General features: G+C 37.2%; 1 protein-coding gene across 1 annotated transcript in view; it reads left to right on the top strand.

The window, feature by feature from the left end:
• The window catches only part of LOC139729879 (LIM domain kinase 1-like), a 97,316-nt gene that overhangs the window by 32,563 nt on the left and 40,715 nt on the right, over positions 1–24,038 (top strand). Inside the window, exon 4 of the mRNA XM_071640802.1 lies at positions 21,776–21,885. Coding sequence (XP_071496903.1) covers positions 21,776–21,885 — 110 coding nt within the window. The remainder of the gene's footprint in view (positions 1–21,775; positions 21,886–24,038) is intronic.

The raw sequence follows: 24,038 nt of genomic DNA, 5'->3' as shown, positions 1-24,038 counted from the left end.
CCGTTTACCCATCGGTTATATGATTGAAGTAAAGCCTGTGTCTGCAGACTGAAAAAATGGGAGTCTCTGGACAAATATTGTGATATTTCTGGAGCAAATGTTAATATCTGTCACTGATAATTCACACAAAGTTACACTCCAGTGTGCAGTTTTTACTGGTGCTGTTTCAGGTGACCCTTGGTGCTGACAGTTGACTGGCAACTTTTAGGGAGATGATGCAGTTTATCACTGATTTTCATTTGTTGCATAATGTAGAACTCTTGGTTTGATAACCAGCAATCAGTTATAATTCATATCCTGTGTCTTCAGGATTTTGTAAGAACATGATCTCCATAAATGTCACAAAGCAGGTCATGGAGGAAAACGGGTGATATTCAGTAGTGATAAAATTAGAAGGACCACATGAGCCATATGTATTCCATCATATGACATGAACGGCATCTTCTATGATCCATGGAAATTTGTGAATTCTTGTTTTCAGCTAATTTGATATAGCTGATCATACCTAAATTTTCTTCTGTCTTATACTTTTCAATGTTTTGGTTCAAAATGACTGTCATTTTGGGAGGATACTCCTACAGCACTTGGAATATTAAATTTTTTGTATCGAACATTCTTCCCTCTTACTTTTGTTAGAAGTTTGAAAATCAAACAAACATCAAAAAGGGGAATCTGCCGATGAAAGAGGCTCTATATGCCAAACTTTTAGTTTTACGTTAGATGGATACGTGAATGTACCTATATGGATAGTTCTCAGTATTGTTAGCTTCTGGTCATGTAAAGAGTCAGTTCGATAATTTGATTGGCAAGATTTCATTCTTGAATCAGGCTATCTTCACAGTAGATATGATAATGCTTTGTTTCAAAGACCAGTGCATGATATGAAGTCAATGATAAAAAGATGAGAGAAGTGGACCTGGAAAGGATGTATTTGATTTTCCTTCCGTTTTTATTATAACTACACGTAGCATTGATTTATAGTGGTTAAAGTCATTTTCCTTTTAATTGCACAAGGAAAGTGAGAGCAATTACATTTATATGAAGTGTGATAAACCCCCTATTCAGACGCAAGCTAGTTTATACCAAAACTCGATAACGAAACGACGTATAAAGAATCATCGTATAGCCGATAGACCGTTCAGACACTAATTTCGACCGTTCTGGGAAACGTCGTATAGATGTGCAGTTTCCCACTGCGCATTCTGTTATAGTCATGAGTGACAGCCGTGGGGTCACCTTTCGTGCGCGCTCCCATTAAGCCCCGCCGAGTTATGCCATTCTATATGGTTGCCATACATTCAGACACACACAGAATGCTGATTCCTTATCGAGTTCTAGTTCGAAACGATGCTCTGACCATCGTTTCGCTATACGTCGTTTCATTAGTCGGCGTTCAGATGTATAAATTCATCGCATAGCTATACCGTTTTGGTATAGCAATACCGTTCTAGTATAAATTTTTTGCGTCTGAATGCCCTGAAAGTCACTTGATAAATTCACTTAGCAGTTGTGCAGTTGTTCACCCTCCATGGAACTGCCTTTACTACTCTAGTTCATGGTTGTCCTTGAAGAATTAAAAGTTTATTTGATGAAAATCAGGCTTGAAATGACTGAGATATCCAAAAACAAAGGAAAACAAAGTGATCTTTGAATAATAAAAGGTGGGTCCCACCTTTTATTAGGATCATGTTATTTTGGACATCTCGCCGATTTCACGACCAATTTTCATATTATTCTTCTTATTATTATTATTACTATTATTATTATTATTATTATCAAATTTTGAATTCCTCTTAAAATCATGTGCTCTTTCATATTTCATAATATAAAGAGATTTCTCATTATCTAAAAAAAAAAATCATCATTAAAAAACATTGGAAACCTGAAACCCCATCTCAACCGAAGCTGTACCATCCGTCAACATAAATACGGCCAATCTCTTCTTCAGAGTTGACATGACATGGGTGCGCAGACACACTTTCAGGTTTTATGTGATGTGTCAGGGGACTTTAAACTCCCATTAGACTGACTGACATCAATTAGCAGTTCTGACACTTGAAATATTAGCCCATCAATAACACCATGGGCGTGTGTGTTGTGGGGGGGGGGAGGGGAGGGTAACTTGAAATATTAGCCCATCAATAACACCATGGGCGTGTGTGTTGTTGTGGGGAGGGGGGGGGGGGGAGGAGGGGAGGGTAACTTGAAATATTAGCCCATCAATAACACCATGGGCGTGTGTGTTGTTGTTGGGGGGGGGGGGGGAGGGGAGGGTAATTAAGACTGGCAAGGAATTTCCCTATAACTGTCAGCTTGCTAGGTCCTGGTTTCAGCAAATATAGGCCTACCAGAGAGGCCATTATACACTGACGAGTAAGATGCAAACAAGGATATGCAGACACTTGAGTGATTGTGTGCAGTTAGTGTTTATATGCATCCTCAGTATGCACATTCTATGTAAATGGCATCCCTCTAGAATTATGCCCTTTCCCCTTATTGTTCTTTAGTTTTCAATTCAATTCAATTCAATTCAATTCAATTCAATTTTATTGTCCATTTCTGGATTTTTTTTTTTTTTTTGCATGCAAACTCATTACATTGGCGTACTACATACATATGCGAAGCACACATATAACATTGATACATAAACAGGATAGACATACAAAAGGTATACAGCAGTACAATATAAATGTCATGGTCAAAAATATGTTACATTAAAGGAAATATTAATCTGTGTGAGTCAACATTGTGTTGGGTGTGATGTGCATCGATACAGGTGTGTCCAAATGTGTGTCAAATTAATAATGACTATAAGAGTTTGAAACTATATGAGTGAATTCATTTGACTTAAAAAAGAAAATGATTGTTTAAGATAACAAAAGGACATTGGCTAAATTAGTTTCAGAGTATTGATGAAAGTGTTCGGACTGCCCTGGCAGGCCAGCATTAGAAGCTGTAGATAAAAGGAAAGGCTGTAAATGTATAGTTGTTGGTGGCTGTTGTCTAGGCACTGGACATTTGGGAAAATAGATATTCCATCACACTGTACGACCAGATATGAGGACATTTATCATGATCCAGACCATTTGTAGTCTTCTTCAAGACAGTCACTGCATGCTATGTAGACAGACCTAGCGGGTTTCCTTCATTAGAATTATCAAGTGCACCAAAAGTTTAACAGAGAAATAAATACTGAGATACATAGGTAATGTCTTTTCATGCTATTATGCCTCAAATGATGCATAGACCTATTTATCTAATTTAGAATACTGCAAGCACAGAAGTAGTTGGCACTGTTGTTGTTTCCACAAATTTTACCAGAGACTGAGTTATAGTGAACACAACAACATGTTAAAATATATTTGATACTTTACATGCAAAATTACTCTTGTAAGCGATATAATAAACAAGCAAACTTCACTGAAATTGGGCAAGCATGAAAAATGTCACGAGGCGAAAGTTTCCACTTTTATTGCACTGCTTTCATGTCCCGAGCGTGAGTACATTTACGACCACTCGTAAATTACAAAAGAGAGCTGCATGATGCAACCAGGTATAAAAGCGATAATGGAAGACAGAACCAGATGTCTGGCTCATTTGCATATTATTTATTCCCTCTCTAAGGATAGAAATACTGTCTGTGCTGTCAGCATTTAATGCAATGTTTTTCTGGGTACTGTGAAAACCTGTAAACATGCATGTCCCCCAATGCCCATTTTCAGCTGATATCTAGCAGGTCGATTTCAACTAAAACACTCTTCTACAGGAAGTTGTCAGGGAAGTTTGTTTCCTGTTTCCCCAGTACGCCAAGGTCAGGAATATGATTACTCTCTAGTAGATGAAACCAAAGAATAGTGTGTGCGGAGTTTATTAGGGAACAGCCAGCATGTTTTACTTTCCAGGCCAGTATGTGAAAATGGTAAAAATAAAGGAAAAATGAACAAAAAAGAATTGTTTTGGGAATCAGTGAGCCTTTTGTTGAGATAGTGCTGTTGAGCTATTACCTCTCCATAAGATGTCATCTCTCTAGCAATTCATTTCACTTTTATGCAAAGGTGGGGATGGCTTGGTTTCAGCTGGGTTGTTTTGTTTAGTTTGTGCACAGAGTTCATCTGCTTAATAAAATTGTGCAGATACTCACAATTCTCCATTTGAATTGTGCCAGCATACATCACAAATTGTATATACACTCTTATGAATAAGAATCTATTTCAGTAATTCATCAGTCATACAACCCCCCCCCCCCTTGTCATTGTAGTTGTTACTACAAGTCAACGATTCATTGTCACGAATGCTACAATTTACAAGTATTTGTATTCTTTTGCTTTTCATGAACAAGCACATTTAACTCTTAATGTGCCAGGCCCAAAACCCCTAACGTGCCAGAGGTTTTTACTTAACGCCAGAACGTTTCAAAACTGGACTGACAATGAAATTTAAAACCGCCATATCTCTGAATCTACTCACTGTTTTGAATTGAGGTCTACACAACATGTATCAAGAAATGTTTGTACTTTCGCGTCGTGTTGTCAGTTTGCCATAATATCTACCTGATCCTGAAATATTGCAGAAATAATTGATACATCAAAAAATTATTACATATTTTTGTGTAGTATGGGAAAAAAAAGAGTCAGCCGTGTTTTTTCTTCAATAGAACGCTCCCTTGACTCTGTGAGAAAGTTTTAGAGCAACATCTCTTCTTTCAAATGATTACAAAATTGCCTTCTAGAATTGTATGATTTTTAAGATACTGGCAGTTTATTTTGTCTTAGCAATTTCTCTTTCCGATTCAGAAATTCATTCCCAAATCTGAGTCCTTTAGTCCCAGATCCTGTATTTGAAACTAAAGTAATTGTCCCGGGCCCTTCAAGAGTGTCGTTTGTCCACTTGAGAAGGAAAAACCTACTAATCCTCCTTTTGTCTAAGCGGACTGCGGGCGGGGTACTCTATTGAAATCGGCAGGCCTTTGTCCCCTCGCAATTCCTAGGCTAGCGTGGGGACGATTAGTGACGTTCACCAAAACAAAAGGATGAAAGACTTGACCAACGAACCTAAGCTGACCCTCTTTGAGGGACAAAATCAAAGCAGCTTCCCGCAGGACAGCGTCCAAGCGGAACAATGTGAGTGGAACCGCATAGACAATACACGCAGATTCAATAGCATACACACGCGTGGTTTACCAATGAGACTTTTGATCCATACACATCTCGCAGAGGGTGCGCTCGCTGCGGATTTTCCCGACGCGAAAAAAAATACATCTAGCTGAAAAATCATGTATTTACTCAAAATTTTCCAATGTAAGCATGCTCATATTTTTAGTGCAAACGATGGCTATGCTAATCAGCTACCAGCACATATCAGTGGCAGTTTCTTGGTGTAACGCATTACGGTACCACAAGAACTTAAATGACCAATGCTTTTCTCGCTCTTCTTAGTCGCCGATCGGCGACCATGGCACGTCAGGACTAAGGTCGCCGTTCGGCGACCATGGCACGTTAAGAGTTAATGAAGATTTTGTAAGCATGCAGGTCTGTGGGAGGCTTGTACACAATGTGTCTATGGCAATTATATGTAAATGGTCACCTCATCTGTTTTAACTTACATATCATGACCAGTGTTGTATTTTCTAATATGTGAAAATACTGTATCCTATTAAAGTTTGTTGTCTATGCAGTTATTGTACTTTATGTCCAGTAGTGATATGTGGCGTTCTACCATTATGTCTCTTTGTTGTCCCCGTTCGAGCAGGGGACTATGAAACGGGCTCCGTACGTGTGTGTCTGTGTGTCCGTCCATTTGTCCGTCCGTCTGTGCGTCCGTGTGTGATCAAAATGTTCAATTTGCTACTTCTCTGTCATTTATGAGCCAATTTTGATTCTGTTTGCTTTATATGATAGCACTACATGGGAGCTTTGAAACTTCTACACAGAATTTCAGTTGTGACCTTTGACCTTGACCTTTGACCTATATTGTACATTTCGCTTCAAAATGCTACTCCTTCGCCATTTCTAACCCGATTTTGATTCTGGTTGCTTTATATGATAGCACTACATGGGAGCTTTGAAACTTCTACACAGAATTTCAGTTGTGACCTTTGACCTTGACCTTTGACCTATATCGTACATTTTGCTTCAAAATGCTACTCCTTTGCCATTTCTAACCCGATTTTGATTCCGTTTGCTTTATGTGATGGCACTAGGTGAGGGCTTCAAAACTTCTACACAGAATTTTGACCTTTGACCTTTGACCTTGATTTTTGACCTATATTGTACATTGGCTACAAAATGCTACTCCTTCGCCATTTCTAACCCGATTTCGATTCCGTTTGCTTTATGTGATGGCACTAGGTGAGGGCTTCAAAATTGCTATTGTACACAGAATTTTGACCTTTGACTTCTTTGACCTTTGACCTTGATTTTTGACCTATATTGTACACTTTGCTACAAAATGCTACTCCTTCGCCATTTGTAACCCGATTTCAATTCCGTTTGCTTTTTATGGCACTAGGTGAGGGCTTCAAAACTTCTACACAGAATTTTGACCTTTTACTTCTTTGACCTTTGACCTTGATTTTTGACCTATATTGTACATTGGCTACAAAATGCTACTCCTTTGCCATTTCTAACCCGATTTCGATTCCGTTTGCTTTATGTAATGGCACTAGGTGAGGGCTTCAAAACTTCTACACAGAATTTTGACCTTTGACTTCTTTGACCTTTGACCTTGATCTTTTTACCTATATTGTACATTTTGCTACTAAATGCTACTTCCGGCGGGGACATACATGTATATTACGCACCGCGTAATTTCTACTTTTCCTTGTTTTTATGGTATCTATTGTAGCCAACTTTAAGATATTGTATCTAGCTAATGATTCTTCTTTTAAGACTGACAATGCAAGTGATATCATAGTCATGTGGCAGTCATGGGCTAATTTTAGATGCAAATGGTCATATAATTATAGTGTCACACAAACAAGGATGAGAGAAACTATCATAGCAGCCAATTTCAATTCTTTTATTACCTCCTTTACTGCCATGTGCCAAATCTGTGCAGCATATTCCCTTCATAGTCAAGTTTTCAAGTGATGTTCAAGTCAGTATATTACTGCATTTATATCATAGTGCCTTTTGTGTATTATATTACAAAAAATGTCCATATTAGTTTAGACCAATGCCTTGATATCCCATCTAGTTTGCACAAATCATCACCAAGTTTAATAGAGAACTTTGTTTCACTGCAGTCAGGATTGTTCTCTTGACAAATTCAGATTTTCTTCTACATGACAGGTAGGCCTACAGAGTATTTGTATAAAATGTAATTTTAAGATAATTAAGGATATAGCGATAATGGTGGTGGTCAGTACATGTTTAACTTCCAGTTTGTAAAATGTCCTACTCTGATATCAAAGAGGTTGCATTTTCAAGGAGCTGTAATAATCTTTGTCTTTTTTGTTTTCTATTATTCTAATAATGCTATGAGCAGTAATGAGCTGCTCTGTACTGTGGTTTTGTTGTGGTCATAGTTGTAGTGGCATACGTCTTGCTTCATTGTGCTCATTGAACGTAGTGCACTTCAGAGCAGTGGTTTCAATAGTACGTGATACTTGTTTTTTATACATGCAGAACACATTATTCAGTATCTGAGATAAGGCACAATAAGTCTGGAATGCATATTGTGCAAGGTCATGCTATATGAGATGACTATACATATCATTGTGACAAAGAGTGACACATGCTGACAATGTAAGGTGATTCCCAGATGTGAGTGCCTCAGCGAGCGCCTCGCCACAGATATTTTTGTCCGAAAAGTGAGAGACAAAGAGAAACAATGAATTTGGGTACGTATGTGTCTTTCCCTCAGTTTCATGCATAGAATTTATACATTGTCCAATTTTAGCAAGATTGGGGTGGACCTACATGTACATGTACACTGTACATCATATGTACATATCATTGTCAGTAATGTCACAGTGTAGGCAAGCTGGACATGTCATTGATCAGAGCAAGGATTCAAGATTTAAATTTATTTTCATTTCCAAGAAAGTATATACAATGTAATAAGCAGAACATATTTGTAATAAATTTTGCAAAAACGTAAATTGACAAAATACATGTGAAAATTAGTAACAATGAAGAAAACATGATATTGTGGGGGGGGGGGGTTTAATAGTACAAGCACATTAGGATGGGAATGGAAATAGAGGGTCCCACTAAAAAGCAGAGCTGGTATGATATTGGACCCTTAGAAAAGGGGATACATCTTGATGTGACACTTCCCAGATTATAGTCAGACTTACAAGTTGCTGTGTATGTAATGACCTGTGATTGTAAAGTCTGTGACACTGTATTTAAATCAAGAAGAAAAACACTCCTCTCTTGACCCTTTCTCTATCAGGGACTTTAGGCATTAGGCGTGTCTTCATCAGCCCGAAGTTTCAAAATAGCGCGCTATCTTGCAGTTACCAAACTAGTCCGATGTCAACATAGCGCGCTATCTGTGTAGTGAAGACGCAAATAGCGCGCTATTTGATCGGGAAAATTTCCCCAAAAATCTTGGTCTAGTTCGTGAATTAGAGCGCTAATTCGTGAAATAGCGTGCCATTTTGGGTGCGTCTCCATCAGCTCGAAATTTTCTCAGTCCCTCCAAGCTTCTTGTTAGCCAGCTGGCAATGGAAAGCGCATATGTACAAGCTAGTGATTGTGTATAGTACATACACGCACGGTGTATTCAAGGATCACATGTGTGTACTAGGCCTACTGTTTCTCATGCTAGCTGTTTTTTGTTAACTTCTTCTTCTGGTCCACTCTACCTTAGCTGAAGATTCTTGCAGATTGTCTGTATTTTGGATTTGTTTAAACATTGCAATTCGTTAATTTCATATAAGATTCCTCACTGGACAGAAGAAAGAGTAGCGTATAATATCCCTTTGGAGAGAATATGCTGTACTGCTCATCTCCCTGGTTATCGTACATACAGTGATATGGGAGATTTTGAGCGGGGTTCGAACCGCGAGCTAGGCAGAGTAATGACGCAAAGTGCGCATGCGTCAATTTTCAGGCTAATTTCCCGAAGCAGGCTGTTTGAGCTGATGAAGACGCACATTCGCTGTATCGGGCTATTTTCTAAGACCGCAAAATATTCCGCTAGTTTGAACTTCGGGCTGATGAAGACACGCCTAGTATGTACAAATTGTACATTGCTGTTTGGTTTTCTGTGCTAATCAGCACTCCAAGCACACAAAGGGTTTAATGGTTTTAAAACATGCAAATAATGCATGTTGATTTGTGTTGATTCATGATACCCTCAACATCAATTTTGCGGTGAAACGAATAATCTAGAAATATTGCATATATTTTCAAATAATTTTTCTTCTATTTTTCTTCAGATTACTTGGATATGCATCCACACAAAAAACCCTTCCAAACAAGATTCTGGTTGTGACCTCATCTGTCAATCATTGCTCGATGATTAACGAAAGACATTGGAATGCACCCTCCCTGAGACCAAGCATAACTTGCATGTTCCCCCCGCCATGTCTTTTGTTAGTCACATTAATATCACAGAAACATGCAAGTTATGCTGAGTCAAGGGGAAGGTGCATTCCAATGTCTTTTGTTAAACATATTAGTACTTTAGCAATGATTGATAGATGAGGTCACAACCAGAATCTTGGTTTGGAACATTTTTTTGTGTGGGCGTATCCAAGTAATCTGAAGAAAAATAAAAGAAAAATTATTTAAAAAATATATGGATTGTTTCTAGATATTCATTTCACCACAAAAGTGATGTTGAGGGTATCATGAGTCAACACGAATTAACATTAATAAATTGTATGTCAAACCTTTAAAGTGAATGTCTCCTTTGTGCAACCTGAAGGTTGGCACATATATAGAGTGTAGGACAGATAGGGAACTCTAAGCCACAAGCTCCCTAGTTACCATGTAGCACTGAGAGTGAAACCTGTGCTGGTTTAATCACTTGGATAATTAATCTTCCTTCTGCATTCAATAGTTAATGTTTTGTTTACATCAGAAAACAAAGCTTTTTCCTGAATGGAAACATCTTGATGCTGGTCTTTCTCATAATATGTTAGCAGAGATATATACAACATGGTATTCCATTAGAGGGCAGATAGTTGTCATTAGAAACTCTTTTTCAATTCAGAGTGTGTCTTTTTTTTCTTCTTTTCTTAGTAATATTTTAGTACTGTAAAACTCAGAAAGAAATTGAATTTATGTGCCATGTCAAAATCCTGCTTTTCTGACAGAAATTGTAATATGAACGGGCAAACAAACTCACAATATACGTGTATATATTCTACATTTGGCAGTGTCTGTGATGAAGTCAGTCTGTTTGAAATTCTTAGAAGATAATGTATTAGCAGAAAACCAGTCTCCAATTCTGAAATAAGGGTTTATATGTAGATGAAGTAAAGAACTTGATATCAATGAATGATGTACTGAGATAATTGCAAATGCTACAGAGAGAAAAATTTCCCCTTTTGGTTTGATACTCAGTGGCAGCTCCTATAGTATTAAAAAATGTATGTTCAGAGTGATATATCTTGTGAACCCATTTTTTTTTTAAAGAAATCTTTGATGAGACCAAACAAAAAGTTTCTTAAAGCTTGCACTGCATTCTGAAAGTTTACAAGATGGCCTTTAAATTCGTGTTGAAATCTTTCGAGCTGCAATTACTCGCACCTATCGCTGTCACCTTTAACAGCCCTCTCACTCGCCTTTTGACAATCCGAACACTTTGTGGGCCTATTTCCTCTTGTCTCTTACCCACAGGGGGAGCTCTCACAGTTTACAGGATTTGTAGAGTCTGTTCACACTCCTGTCGTGATAAGATTGGGATTGACTTGTTTTTCAGGATTGTAGCATGCGATGAATTGTCATTGGGCATTTGGTTTATGCTAGTGGTTATTTCAAACATGAACCAGATTTTTCTAAGAATGGTATAAAGCTACTGCTTCTTGAATTCTTGTGGGCAACCCAGAATTCACAGATGTTTTTTAAAATCATGACATGGCCTGATGTGGTGACAGGAAAGCTCAAGCTTATCATATGAAGCAGAAATTCCTGTATCAATGCCATAAATAACAGCAAGTCTATTTTTTTTTGCAAATCGGGACTTCCTGATAATTTCGCGGAAGTGGTTAGATTCGCAATTGTGGAGTACAAAGGCACTGAACCTAGAAATCACACTCATCACACTCGTGTCGGGATAGAGTTTATATTTTCGTGTGTGTTTAAATTTGCGAAAAGCACCCCACTTGCAAAATTTGCAAAAATGAAAACCTCACAAAATATTTGGCGTATACAGTACATCTCTTCTTGCTGTTCACACCAGGAATTCAACTGTTATGCCCAAATTGCATCACCGAATAGATTTTGTGAGAAGTCACAGCTGCACACACTGTTCAGCGACTTTTATAGCAAGCATGCAGGGTTTCCGTCATTATACGCTGCATGCTTGATTCTTGTAGGAGTATTCAAGGCAAATCCTTATGTTTGAGAAGCGTGATTGGATGTGTTCACACATTGATCATGCCTGTGATATGATATTTTTCACTGCAATTTCAGCTACATTTTCAGATGTTTAGCGAGTTTATCAGCATGCCCATGCATGCTGTTCTAATCAAGAATGCGGTTCCTAGAACTGCATGGTGGTTTTCATACCACGTGTGAAACCAGCAGCATACTCGACAATGCATGCATTTGATCTGAAGAAACAAGACCTCCTTGTAAACTGCAGACATATGTGTGCTTAAGAATATAAAAAGAACAGTGACATAGCAAGTAAAAAAAAAAAATGTTTACATAGAAACATAGTGATCTCTTTGTTTGATGATTAAGTTTTTAAGAATATTAAAAAAAACCAATGATATAGCAAGTAGAGAAATTGTTTAAATAGAAATATAGTGATCTCTCTGTTTGATGATTAAGTTTTTGTTGTGGGAATCATTTAGCCGAGTTTTGCATTGTCATGACATACTCGTCGGATGAGTAACAGGAGGTTTGGCGCGCACACGTTTGACTGGGTGATTCATCTATTCCCACTACGTCAATATTGTATTGGGTTGCATCCTACAGTATCAGACTGATGGGGGTGTTGGCTTTTATAGCTTTTGTCCTTTGTTTACAATGTAGGAATTCCACAAGATCTTATACTGTAGTTAGTTCTTATGCTCAGTAATGTTGACTGTAGCTGTGCAGCTAGCTTTTGTGGAAGCCAAAGCCCAGATAGGAAATGATTGATTCATCTTGTTCACTTTGGTCTTGTGTAATTCTCAGAATGTTTTTAAATATGCATTGTTGTACTTTTGAATTTAGTTTATATGCAGTGGAAAATGTTATTCTGGTGGTAGTAATACAGCTGAAGTCGTTGACCTGAAAATGTTGCTTTTCATTGAACGGAAAAGACTGTTGCAGGATGTTATAAGTCTGAATTAAAAGTTAATGCTTGTTCATATTTGAGCTAATCTAGATTTAATTCAAATTTAATTCGAATAAGGGTATGGTTTAGTCTGACTAACAAAAGTTGATTCTATAGTCTCTATTTGATTAGTAAAATTTGATTTCATGCCATTGACAAATTTTGAATTGAATAAACTTGAAAATTGAATGTCTGTTTGATGCAAACATTAGACTAATGAAATTTGACATTTTAGCACTAGAGCTATCTTTAGTTTCTGAAATACCATATTTCTTCCTTCCCAGAATTTTAATCATATTTTCATGTTGACCAACTTTGAAAACAGGATTTTTGTGCTCGGCCATTTAAGTATCGGCACCTAGTAGTATCTTCCCTAGCAACATGGAGTTTGAACAGTGCTTGCTCCTTTCAGCATAAGTCGGCCACCAGCAGCCAATTACAGGCAAGACGCTCGGATTCGAGGCATTACCAAAAACGCATCTAGACAGCCTTCGTGCCGCACTTTGGGGCATGAGATCATAGCAGGGAGAATTAGAATCATGATGAAATTTCTGTACCCCTCTCCTTCCTCATCTTTCCCCATCCCTTCCCCCATCGTCACCCCTCATCTTACCTCCCCCTCCCCATCTGTTCACCTCGTCTGTTACTCCCCTTCTTCTTGCCTTCTGATCTTTTTCCTCCTTTGTCTTCATTTCCCCCTCTTCTGCTATTCTTGTTTCCTTCTTCCTTTTCTTACCCCTCCCCCTTCCCATCTCCATCTTTTTCTTGCTCCTCCTCTCTCCTGGATACCCCTTCTTCTCCCTCCTGTTACTCTTCTTCCTTCTCCATCTTTCTTTTCATCCATCCTTCTCCCTTCCATCTATCTTCTCTCCTGCCTCGTTGTGTTTTTACCCTGAATTCCACCCTTTCCTTTTTACCTCACCTGTCTCCCCACTCATCCTCATTTATCCTTTCATACCTTCTCCTCCCCTCCCCCCCCCCCCCCTTCTCCCTCCCCTCCCTCAAGGAGTGCCCCCTTCCTCTTTTACTGGCAGGAAGTCAGATGTGATTGTTGGTTCCGCTCGGGCTCTTCAAAGAGCTCAGAGGCACGGTTTTTAAAATGTGGGCAGGCTAGCCTCCTGCGTCCAGCTGTTTGATTGTCCATCTGCAACCACTTCCATCGTCATTTTAAAAAGTCTGACGGAGATTCCTGCGGATGATCCTCTTTGACAGTGAGCAGATCGAGGGTCGCTGTGCTCCCTGTCAACATCTGCTTCCCCGAGTTTGGGTAACCACGCTTGCTTGGCATCAGTGTGGCATCAGATGGACGCCGTATTCGTCCAGCCGCCATCCTAAAAAGTATTATCTCCCCCTACCCCCATACGGTACATGAGCCCCCTCACGAGCCAAGGCAATTTCGAGGCAAGTCATTGGGCGAAGGGGGACTTCGTCGGAGTGAGTAATCGCAGTGTACGTTTGAGACAGGCAGGGCTGTGGTTGTGTAGTCGCAGCACAATAGTTTTCACAGAGAGGACATTGCAGCCCTGTAGATAGTCGCAGAGAAGTCCTGCAATCGGCCAGCTGCCCGCTTTACCCCTTTCTCGTGTTGGAAATATGCAAGTGTTTTGTCCTCCGCTATGTTTTTCACGTCCTGTTGTTACTTCTTTTGGAAACAGGTAAGTGCCCGAATAATTCAGGAGCTAGAGAACTCAGTGTGCATTTTCAACCCACAGTACAATATGAGTGTCACCGTATCTTAACCTGTTGAGGACGAGTCTCGAGCAAGCGTCTATGGGAAATGCGTGTTGTAGCAAAATCAAACCGTCCTCAATGGGTTAAAGGGATGGTACAGTATTGGTGGAGATGGGGATTGGGCTTTTAACTTCTTTTGAGATACCAAGAAACCACTTATGAAAGGATACAGAGCATACCATTTTAAGAGGAATTCAAAATTTATGACATGAAAATCGGTTTTGGAATGGCTGAGACATCCAAAAACAAAGTAAAACCAAGCAATCCTAATAAACGGTGGGTCCCACATTTTATTAGGATTGCTCCGTTTTGGAAACCAATTTTCATCAAATAAACATTGAATCCCTCTTTGAATCGTATGCTCTTTCACATTTCTTAAGATGTTTCTCATTATCTCACCAAAAATGTTTAGAAACCTGAAGTTGGGTCCCAACTATGACTGTGCGATCCCTTTAAAAGTTTGTTTCGGGTGCCTAGAGATGAAAGGAAAAAAGTTCTTTTTCTTTCATGACTTGCTTGTTGTATTTGCTGGCTATAAAAAAGTTTTTCAAGCATCTTTCACCATGGCACATTTCAGGTGTTGCATATTAAATCCAGGTAAACTATTTCTTCTGCTCAGTGTGTTCTTTTGATGTTGCCATCATAGAGAAAATCCATTCAAGTGATTTTCTTTAGATTAGTTGAGGCATAGTACTAGTGCTTTCCGAAATGAATTGATTTGATTAGTTTTCAAGTAAATGCCTATTACTTTCAAACTTTGTTATGATAAGTACTTTAAGATTGAAGAGTTAGGGAGATTTACAAGTCATTTAACTTGATAGCATACAACTGATACAGCAAGGTTTAGCGACTACTTTCCCATTTTATACATTTTTTATCAGTTAGGTCTAGCCACATGTAGAATGCTTAAAGATGATACTTCAAACATTTCTTCTTACTTTTCACATCAGCCCTGCAGTGTATGGCATGTAAATCAACGTAAAGTTGATTAGGATTGCTCAAACTGATTGAAAACTTTGTTAAAAGTCAACAATGAATTGAGGCTTGCAAGGCAATTTAACAAGTGGTTGAATTCACGATCGAGACCCAGGTTGACAGAAAAAGAAAGTATCGTATCCCTCCTCTTGTATTCAACTGTACAATGTATTTGTTTTATGGTAGACAATTTTTTTGAGAGTTTTTGTCTATGTGAATATCAGTCAGCTTGCAAAATAGGCAACGATAGAACAACACAAGGTGAATTGAGTATATTGTCAACTGAGAACCAGAGTAGCATCAGTTCAATATTTTTCCCCCAACTATGATATTTATTATTTTTTATCATATCGTAACCCAAAATACAAAGCACATTAAAAAAAAAGCAGGCAATGAACTGTCAAGACTCAGAACATCATAATATTTCATAGCGAGAAAACAGGTGTCTAAGTAGAAAAACAACAACAACGGAAACCTACAGCGTGTGTAAAGAGAATTTTGGGGCCTGTAAATGTCACAAAACAGAGTCTCTTTACAGTCTTTATAAATTCTCTTTATATTTTACAGTATACTATTTCTAATGATCTCTGATCTGTCAACAATCCACTGATGCCGCAGACCGGAAATTGCTCGAGTCAACAGGGCGGACCTTTAGTTGGAAAAAAATCCTCCCAGTATCTCCCCATACTATTTTCCCCGATACACAAGGATTTTGTTCCGTAAACAACAGTATATCTCCCTGAATTTTAGGGTACGGTCGTTGTTAAACATTGTTGACTCAGTACATGGATTGACCGCGAATGCAGACTCGCAAATGTCTTCTTCCGCAGGTGTAGTGCGAGCAGCAGGCATCGTTGACTAATTGATCACACAAATGTGCCAACAGCTTGCTTACTCAAAGGCAGTGTGCAGAGTTGAGTTTTTATAGATGAATATAAGATGGGAATCACAAAGAAATTTTGTAAGTTGCACAGTTTGACAAAGGGAGTCAAATCTGATGATATGGCCTTTTTTACGATCAGTGGTGTAACTTTTGTACTTGGTGGGTCAAAATTTCAAACAAAATATTTTTTCATTATTCTGTTTGATTCTTGTTTGAAAATATTCAAATTTTTGAAAAAATAACATTTCAGACCTTAAAGCTGAAGGGTTATTGGTGTAATTTAAGGAAAACCCTGGCACCTGAAGTAAATTTAAGCAAAATTTTGCTTTCATGAATTGCACCATATTGACAAAACTCTGTAGTCAAACTTCACCATGCAAAGTTTATATGGTTAACAACAATATATGGTTTGTGAATCAAAACTATTTGGGGTTGAATATAAAGTGAATTAAAAAAAAATACATGAGATATATAAATTTTTGCTAAAAATACCAATTGACATGCAATTTTTAAGATTTTAACTATTTATTGGAGGGCAGGCCAGGTCAAACTCTTACTATAACAAGTCTTTAAGAAGGGCTACCTTCCTATGTAGGTTAAATGAAATTCCAATCATTTCTTTAAAACTTGGATTTTTCACACATGGATGTTTCGGAGGTGACAGTTAACATATTAGAATGTTTTGGAGGTGACATTAATATCAACACTCACTTTTTTTTGAGAATAAGTGACAATAACACAAAAACTTCTTCTTTTTATCAATGTCTTTAATAATTATAACTCGAGAACAAGAAATCAACTCCTGTTTCAAGCAGATAAACCACACAGAACAAGTGTTTTTTTACACTTCATTAATTAGCATGGGTACCGGTAGTTTGCCTTCCATTTGGACGAAGGATGTAAGCTAAATATTGTAATCTGAAGAAACATGCCATTCCATTTTCTACCTTAACTTGAGATGAGGGTGTGAGATCATTTTAGTAATGTTTCTTTGCTCTCAGAACATTTTATTCCACAACACCAGGGAATAATCACTTCGTTTCGGAGGTGACATTCAATGTTAACATTGTGTTAAAATATTCATTTACAGTAAGAATATGACGGACATAAGCTAGATATTGTAACCTGAAGAAACATGGCATTCCATTTTCTACCTTAAATTGAAATGAGGGTGTAAGATCATTTTAGTAATGTTTCTTTGATCTCTGAACATTTTAGTCCACAACACCAGGGAAGAATAACTTTGTTTCGGAGGTGACATTCAATGTTAACATTGTGTTCAAGTATTCATATAGTATGTCCCCCCCAAAAAATTTACAATTAGACTTTTGCATTGATAGCACCCAATATGATTAAATCAGCTAAATTCTACTTTGGGGTCTTAAATTATAACATCTTAGCTCTATTTTGCAGAAAGCCCCAGTCAATTTGGTTAAGTGATCTCAAAGAAATGTGGATTGTTATAAAGGATGTCAGGAGTCTGATTTTTCCAAGTTCAGCACTTGGATGCTCTTGGAACTGCATATCAATGTGTAAACACATGCAGAACTTGGAGGGAAGGGATTCCTCACATGCTCTAAAGAAATCCTCAATTCTCTTTGACCTCTGAAGCAAATTGAATGGGGTTTCTGTAAGGTGTGGGCAATGAGTTATAGTTTCAATCCCTCAAATTGTATTTTAGATTGATTCACTATCTTTAAAGTTATCGTTGCGGAGGGTACCACTGTAATTTTTTGGCGGGGACATACGGTATGAATACCAAAAGCAAAAAATCTTATTTGACTTGTGTACGTTTTTGTTTGCACATAGTTTTATAAATAGATTAATTCAAGGATGTTCATGAATTCATCATCCCTGATAGTCACCATACAAATGTTATAATACTGGTGAAAGGTGTTTGGTTCATCTGGGATAAATTTTCTATACACCAGATTCATTTAAACTGTTGACATTACTAAAATATATTTTACGTATCATTCTGAATTGATTGAAAATTACCTGCAAATCATGCATATTTAACAGTTACTTTTGAGGGTAAAAAGTATAAGATAAGAAAAAACGTTTTATTGTTTTTGAGGTGACACAACACAGAGACAACCCAACTTCTCAGGTGTTAACTATTTAGTGAACATTCATGTCTTTCGTCGTGGCTTTAATTTTCATGTCTTTCTTTCAGTTCTTACTTGTTATTTTGTTTGGTAATTCTCTTTCATGATAATGGATACCAGCTCATATTTTGTTTGAGATTGTAATTCATACTAATCTTTAACAGGTTTTTACAGTTGGGTAAAGAGAACAGTTTGTGTTTCCCAGCTGAAGAGAGCAGCATAATGCTTTTCTGTGATCTTGAGGGGAAAATTTGTTTTTGTTCAGTAATTTTCCCCATCAACTTCACAGAAGGTCCCGGACACAAACTGGTCTCAAATAAACCTATAAGAGACCAAAACTGGAATAGGACAAGTTCGCCTCAATAGACATGAGGGTTGAGTAGATACAGCAATATTAGTAAAACACATCAGTGAGAGTTTGAGGAAAGTAAGGCAATCCGTTCCAGAGTTATGGATTTTTTAAGTTTCTGCTCAGTCAAAGCTGAATGAGAAGACTTCTATAGCTTGTGATGTCACATGTGTACAAGGATATAGAGAAAGTATCAAGAAAATTCAACATACTGTATTTTCACTTTTCTTGCATAACAAAAGAACACATGACTTCTCTCTTTTAGAAGGCAGAGTAAATAACATTGCCCTAAAATACATCAGTAGCAAGTTGAAGAAATGTGCACTTTTTTCAAAAAGTAAAGTTTTGTGAAATTCACTTATATTTTCCTTATATCGTTGTATTGCTTGTGACATCATACACTGTCGTAGTCGTCTCATCCAGCAGTGATTGCGCAGATACTTAAAAAACCCATAACTTTTGAATGGATTGTCCAATTTCCCCCAAACTTTCAATGATGTGTTCTACTAATGTTGTTGCATTCACTCAATCCACATATATATGAAGTGGACTTGTCCTTTAAGAAACCATTTTCATTTCCTTGAAATTCCAGTACTTAAAGCCAAATTCTAAGACAAAACATAATAACAAAACAAGGTAAACACCTCATCAAAATTATACTGAAATAGAACTACAAATCTTGTTTTTTGATATTTCCCTTTCCAGTCCTGGGGACTTGTTCCTCTGTTCACTTTAGTTGTCACATAACTTCAATAATCTTAAAATATATAGTGTCATAAACAGTTGGTTCAACTTGGAAAATGTAATAATTATTGTCATATAAAAAAAAATCACATAATTTTCTTTATGATTACCATATTGTACATGGAAATACAACAACTAAGAATTCAAGAACAAGTTGTGCACCAGCTATAGGCATGTGGCCTTTTTGTGGAGTTTGATTATTTGATGATTTTTTTTTACATTCTTTTTTTTTAAAGATTGTGGACTAGGGCATGCATGAACTGCCACATGTATCACTTTGGTATCAAGGGAATTCTGGAGAGCTATGTATACAAAAGTCACTTCTGTTGTGATGATTTTGTAGATATTAAATGTATTAGAAAATGTTAATAGATAGTGAAAAGGAACTGAAGTCTTGCCTTTCACTATCACATAACAATATGGTGTTAACAAACAATGTCACCTCCGAAACACAAGAAAAAGCAACCTACATGGAAAGCCGTGATTGGTAAATCTTCACAACTAAATTGCTTGTTGGAAATCAAGCTTCTAAGATGAAAGCATCTATATGTTTACTTAACTAAAGCAGGAGAATTGATCTTGATTACAATATTATATGTACAACAGATGGGTGTATTTTGTGCATTCTCATTGTTAAAAAAAGTGAAAAAATGTAAATTAGCCCTAAAATGTACAGTCTAGTGATAAAAAGAAGAGTGAGAGTGTTGTAGTTGATTTCTCCACTTTGAGACTTATGTTATTAAGATAAATGAAACCATTGGTGTACATGATATGGTTTCTCTTCAACAGAAATGAACAAAAAATCTTGTTAACAGTGTTTTGTCACCTCCGAAACAGTAATTTTTAGTTTTTATTGGATCTTTTATCAATCTCTAGAAAATTCTCACTTCCTGTTGCCATATTACTATTGTCATCCAAAAGAGATTCCTGTCAATTGGACAGAATCAAACAAAATTGCTTTGTCTTTGAGAAATTATCAAATATAATATGCTTGTTGTTTCGGAGGTGACAATTGTTTCGGAGGTGACAAGTGTTAACGGAAAATTGTAAATTGCTCCGAAATGAAAACAACAGGCTATATTTCTACTACCTTCATTCAGAGATAATGTGAGGGGATATGTTACATTTTTGCAAATGTAATGTATAACTGATGTCAAGAATAAAAAAATCAAATACATAAATCTGATGTCTCGGAGGTGACAGAAATGTTAACGGAAAAGTTACATAAATTTATAAACGCTCACCAAAAAATGATAAGTTATTTGAATTAAATAATCTTTGGATCAAAGTTAAGTCAGATTGATTACTATTCTGTTTTGATGGAAATTAGCAAAGTTGAATTTTATAATTGTGAACAAGAGCCAATTCAAAAGAGGGGTTAATTGTTAACGGAAAATGTCACCTCCGAAACATAAATTTTGGACAATTTCAGTATTTAAAGAAGACAAAGCAGAACCTGGTAAACATAATAGTTCTTAATGTTGGATACCTGTCTATCACAACAGCAACAAAAATAATGAAAAGGAATAAACAATTTAAATTGCTAGCTCTGACAAAAATACTATGTCAGAGTGAGTACACCAAAAGTGTTGGATTTCAAGCATGTAAGTGCCTGCCACATCTGAAAGAAAAAGAGAGGAAAGTTCATTAAGGTACCCAAGGTAGACACTATGGGTGGTAAGTTTATGAGAAAAAATAATGCATATCTGTCAGTGTATAAGAAAGTTATACACCAATTAGTGCCAATACTGTGTTTTACACCACTGATTGTAAAAATGGCCATATGCAAGTTGCAGAAGAGAAAAAAAGATTGTTACACAGCGTGTATAAAAAATGCTTTGATGGTCTGCCCACAGGCTATTCTTAAATTAACTGTTGGAGTTGTATGGGACTTTGCACTGTGTGGGTGACATTAGGTTTACTTGATTTGTGTAATCAGAAACGTCTCAATTGTTTTAGAAGAAAAGAGCGGTATAGAAGGGTGCAGCTTGCCACTAGGCATTACCTGTGAAAGTCACGCTCAGCTTGGAAATGTTTTGTAATTGATTCGTTTCCTCCTTTGCACCTGTACATTATCAGGAAAAGTAGAACTATCAACTAACTGTCAATTTGACCTCGCCACAGTTTTTTGTCTTGCTTTGTTTTGTTTTGGTTTTTTTTTTTTGTGTGTGTGTGTGTGCAAAGTGCATTTAGATGTAGCTCAGAAAAAAAAATTGTCAATCTTCCAGGAATCAACTCTGACAGTGGTTTGCACATAGATGTCCTTTTTTTTTTTTTAGTTGTTGTGTTCAGAAAGACATACAATGATTACAAGGTAAATCGGAGCCTCATCACAATTTGTCAGGAATCTAATGAGGAAATATGTAGAACTGAGTTTGATATAAAAATAGTGTCATTGAACAGCAAACTTTCTGCCTAATTGCAACATTTTTCTACCTTGTCCATGTGCGTTTGTCCGTCTTTAAATCAGAAAGTGATGACAGGGTTCCTGGAATGTTGCCAATACAACTTTCTTCCGCTGAATTTTTCTCCATCGTGCAGGTTGCCGGGGAACACAAGTTCCATCCTGACTGCTTTGTGTGCTCCAAGTGTCAGACCTACATCGGGGATGGAGACAGCTACGCACTGGTGGAGAGATCCAAGCTGTACTGGTAAAACAAACAAACGAGCAAACAAACAAAAAAACGAACAAACAAACAAACAAGCATATACAAACAAACTTACCCAAATATCAAAGTGTATAAAGGTGTTGTGTTCTCTAGTTCATGAATCTTAAAGTGATGGTATAGTTTTGGTTGAGATGGGTATACAGGTTTTAATTTTTTGCGAGATAATTAGAAACCAGCTATATGAAATATTAAAGAGCATACAATTCCAAGAGGAATGAAAAGTTTATCTGTTGAAAATGGGTTTTGAAATGGCTGCAAAGAAATCCAAAACAAAGCCATCCTAATGAAAGGTGGGTCCCACTTTTCATTATGACAACTTTGTTTTACTTTTTTTTTGGATATCTCAGCCATTTCAAATCAGACTTTCATCAAATAAACCTTTTATTCCTCTTGGAATTGTATGCTCTTTAATATTTCATGTGTTTCTAATCATCTCACAAAAAATCTGTATAACCATCTCAACCAAGACTATACCATCCCTAGATAATGAAGCCTAGCCAGAAATTTAATTAAATGATACCATTGAAAGAGCTCATATAAAATCTAAAAACAAAGACTTAATAGAGTTCCATAATGTGCCAGAGGGCACATAACCATTAGCAGGGCTGCCAACTCTCACGCATTGAGCGTGAGACTCACGCAATTCAACCAATTTTGACTGTCTCACTCTGATAAACGAAATCTCACGCTAAACCCCCAAAATGGGAATGTACATGACTACAAAAATAAATATATCTCTAAATTCTCCGAATATCTATATGCCCAAGCCCAAAATTTCGAGATTTTCCCGCGCGGGTGTAAAGCTTAACCAATAGTAATCATTTTTGGTTAGCGCGCAAAGACGAGCTATTGGATTACGATGATTAGTTTCTACCTATACCACGTGAGCGTAGCTTGTACTTTTGGCAAATTACAGTATGTATGGCTATGACGTGTGCTTTACATCGCTTGACATACACTGACTGTGTACGTAGTACGTATTGTACTTACATTGTACATACGTACGGCCGCACAGCAGGCCGCCAGGCGCTAGCCAGGAGGTCGCTGGCTCCGCTCCCTCGCAGTGTCTCACGCCAAACTCTCACTCAAGGTTGGCAGCCCTGCATTAGCTCAATGTTTCACCCTCAGGATACATGCCAATAATAAGTACACTTGGCTCCCTTTTCCTCACGTTTGTATAACATGTGTGATACAAGTGATGATAATTCAATGTTATGATGATTGTGAATTGCCACTATTTCTTGTAGTCACACTTCATTCATTTGTTTCAGTTATGACTCATGAATAATTGTAAAGACCAGGAATTTTGACTCAAGGAAGAAAACTCCCCGCAACTTAAAGCACAATACGTTGATTATCGTTCTTGTTCAAACATTAGATCCTCTGTCATACACCTTGTATGGATATTTACATAGTCATACTGTATCCTATGTATGTGTTTTGCAATGAACAGGACTTCTTATTGATTGATTGATTTATTTATTTATTTATTGATTGATTGATTGATTGATTGATTGATTGATTGATTGATTGATTGATTGATTGATTGATTGATTGAGGCCAATTTAGGCCATTTGTTTATTTAGGCTAAATAAAACACAAAAACATATAATAGTGGCGTTTATTGTGTTAAATTACATATGTTCTCAGTTCTGTATATCAGTGTGTTTAGAAATGCCTGTGTGAAGGGTACAGTGTGTCAATGTTATTTATTCTTCCTATTCTTGTTATTTGTTGAAGAGAGAATTGTTTCCATTATTAACTTTACTTTATCTGCATGGATAGAATGACTCTCATTTGAGAGTAAGTCAGTAATTAGTCTCCTCTAATAAAATATCTGCACTCCATCACCTCTGGCTACCACGGTTCAGGACTTCACAATATTTTTATGAGAGCACAGAGGGTGATAATATTTGTTTAGTTCACCCCTTTCGGGGGCCCTACTAACTCACACTTTAATGAGTTTTGATTGTGAATGGAATCCATCTACTGGCCTCAGGTGGTTTCCCCGTGGAAATGAGAGTGAGATTTTTTAAATGAAACCACTGAACCGTGTCTGAGTGCCCATCAATGACTTGAAGATTTACATAGTAGTTTACAGAATGCAGAGCATGTATTGCAGAAAGCATGTTGGT

The sequence above is a fragment of the Diadema antillarum genome, unplaced genomic scaffold (assembly GCF_040938485.1).
Source record: "Diadema antillarum isolate AM-2024a unplaced genomic scaffold, OU_Dant_1.0 seq00000266_RagTag, whole genome shotgun sequence".
Classification (NCBI taxonomy): Eukaryota; Metazoa; Echinodermata; class Echinoidea; order Diadematoida; family Diadematidae; genus Diadema; species Diadema antillarum.
This window is presented reverse-complemented; position numbering and strand designations above follow the sequence as displayed.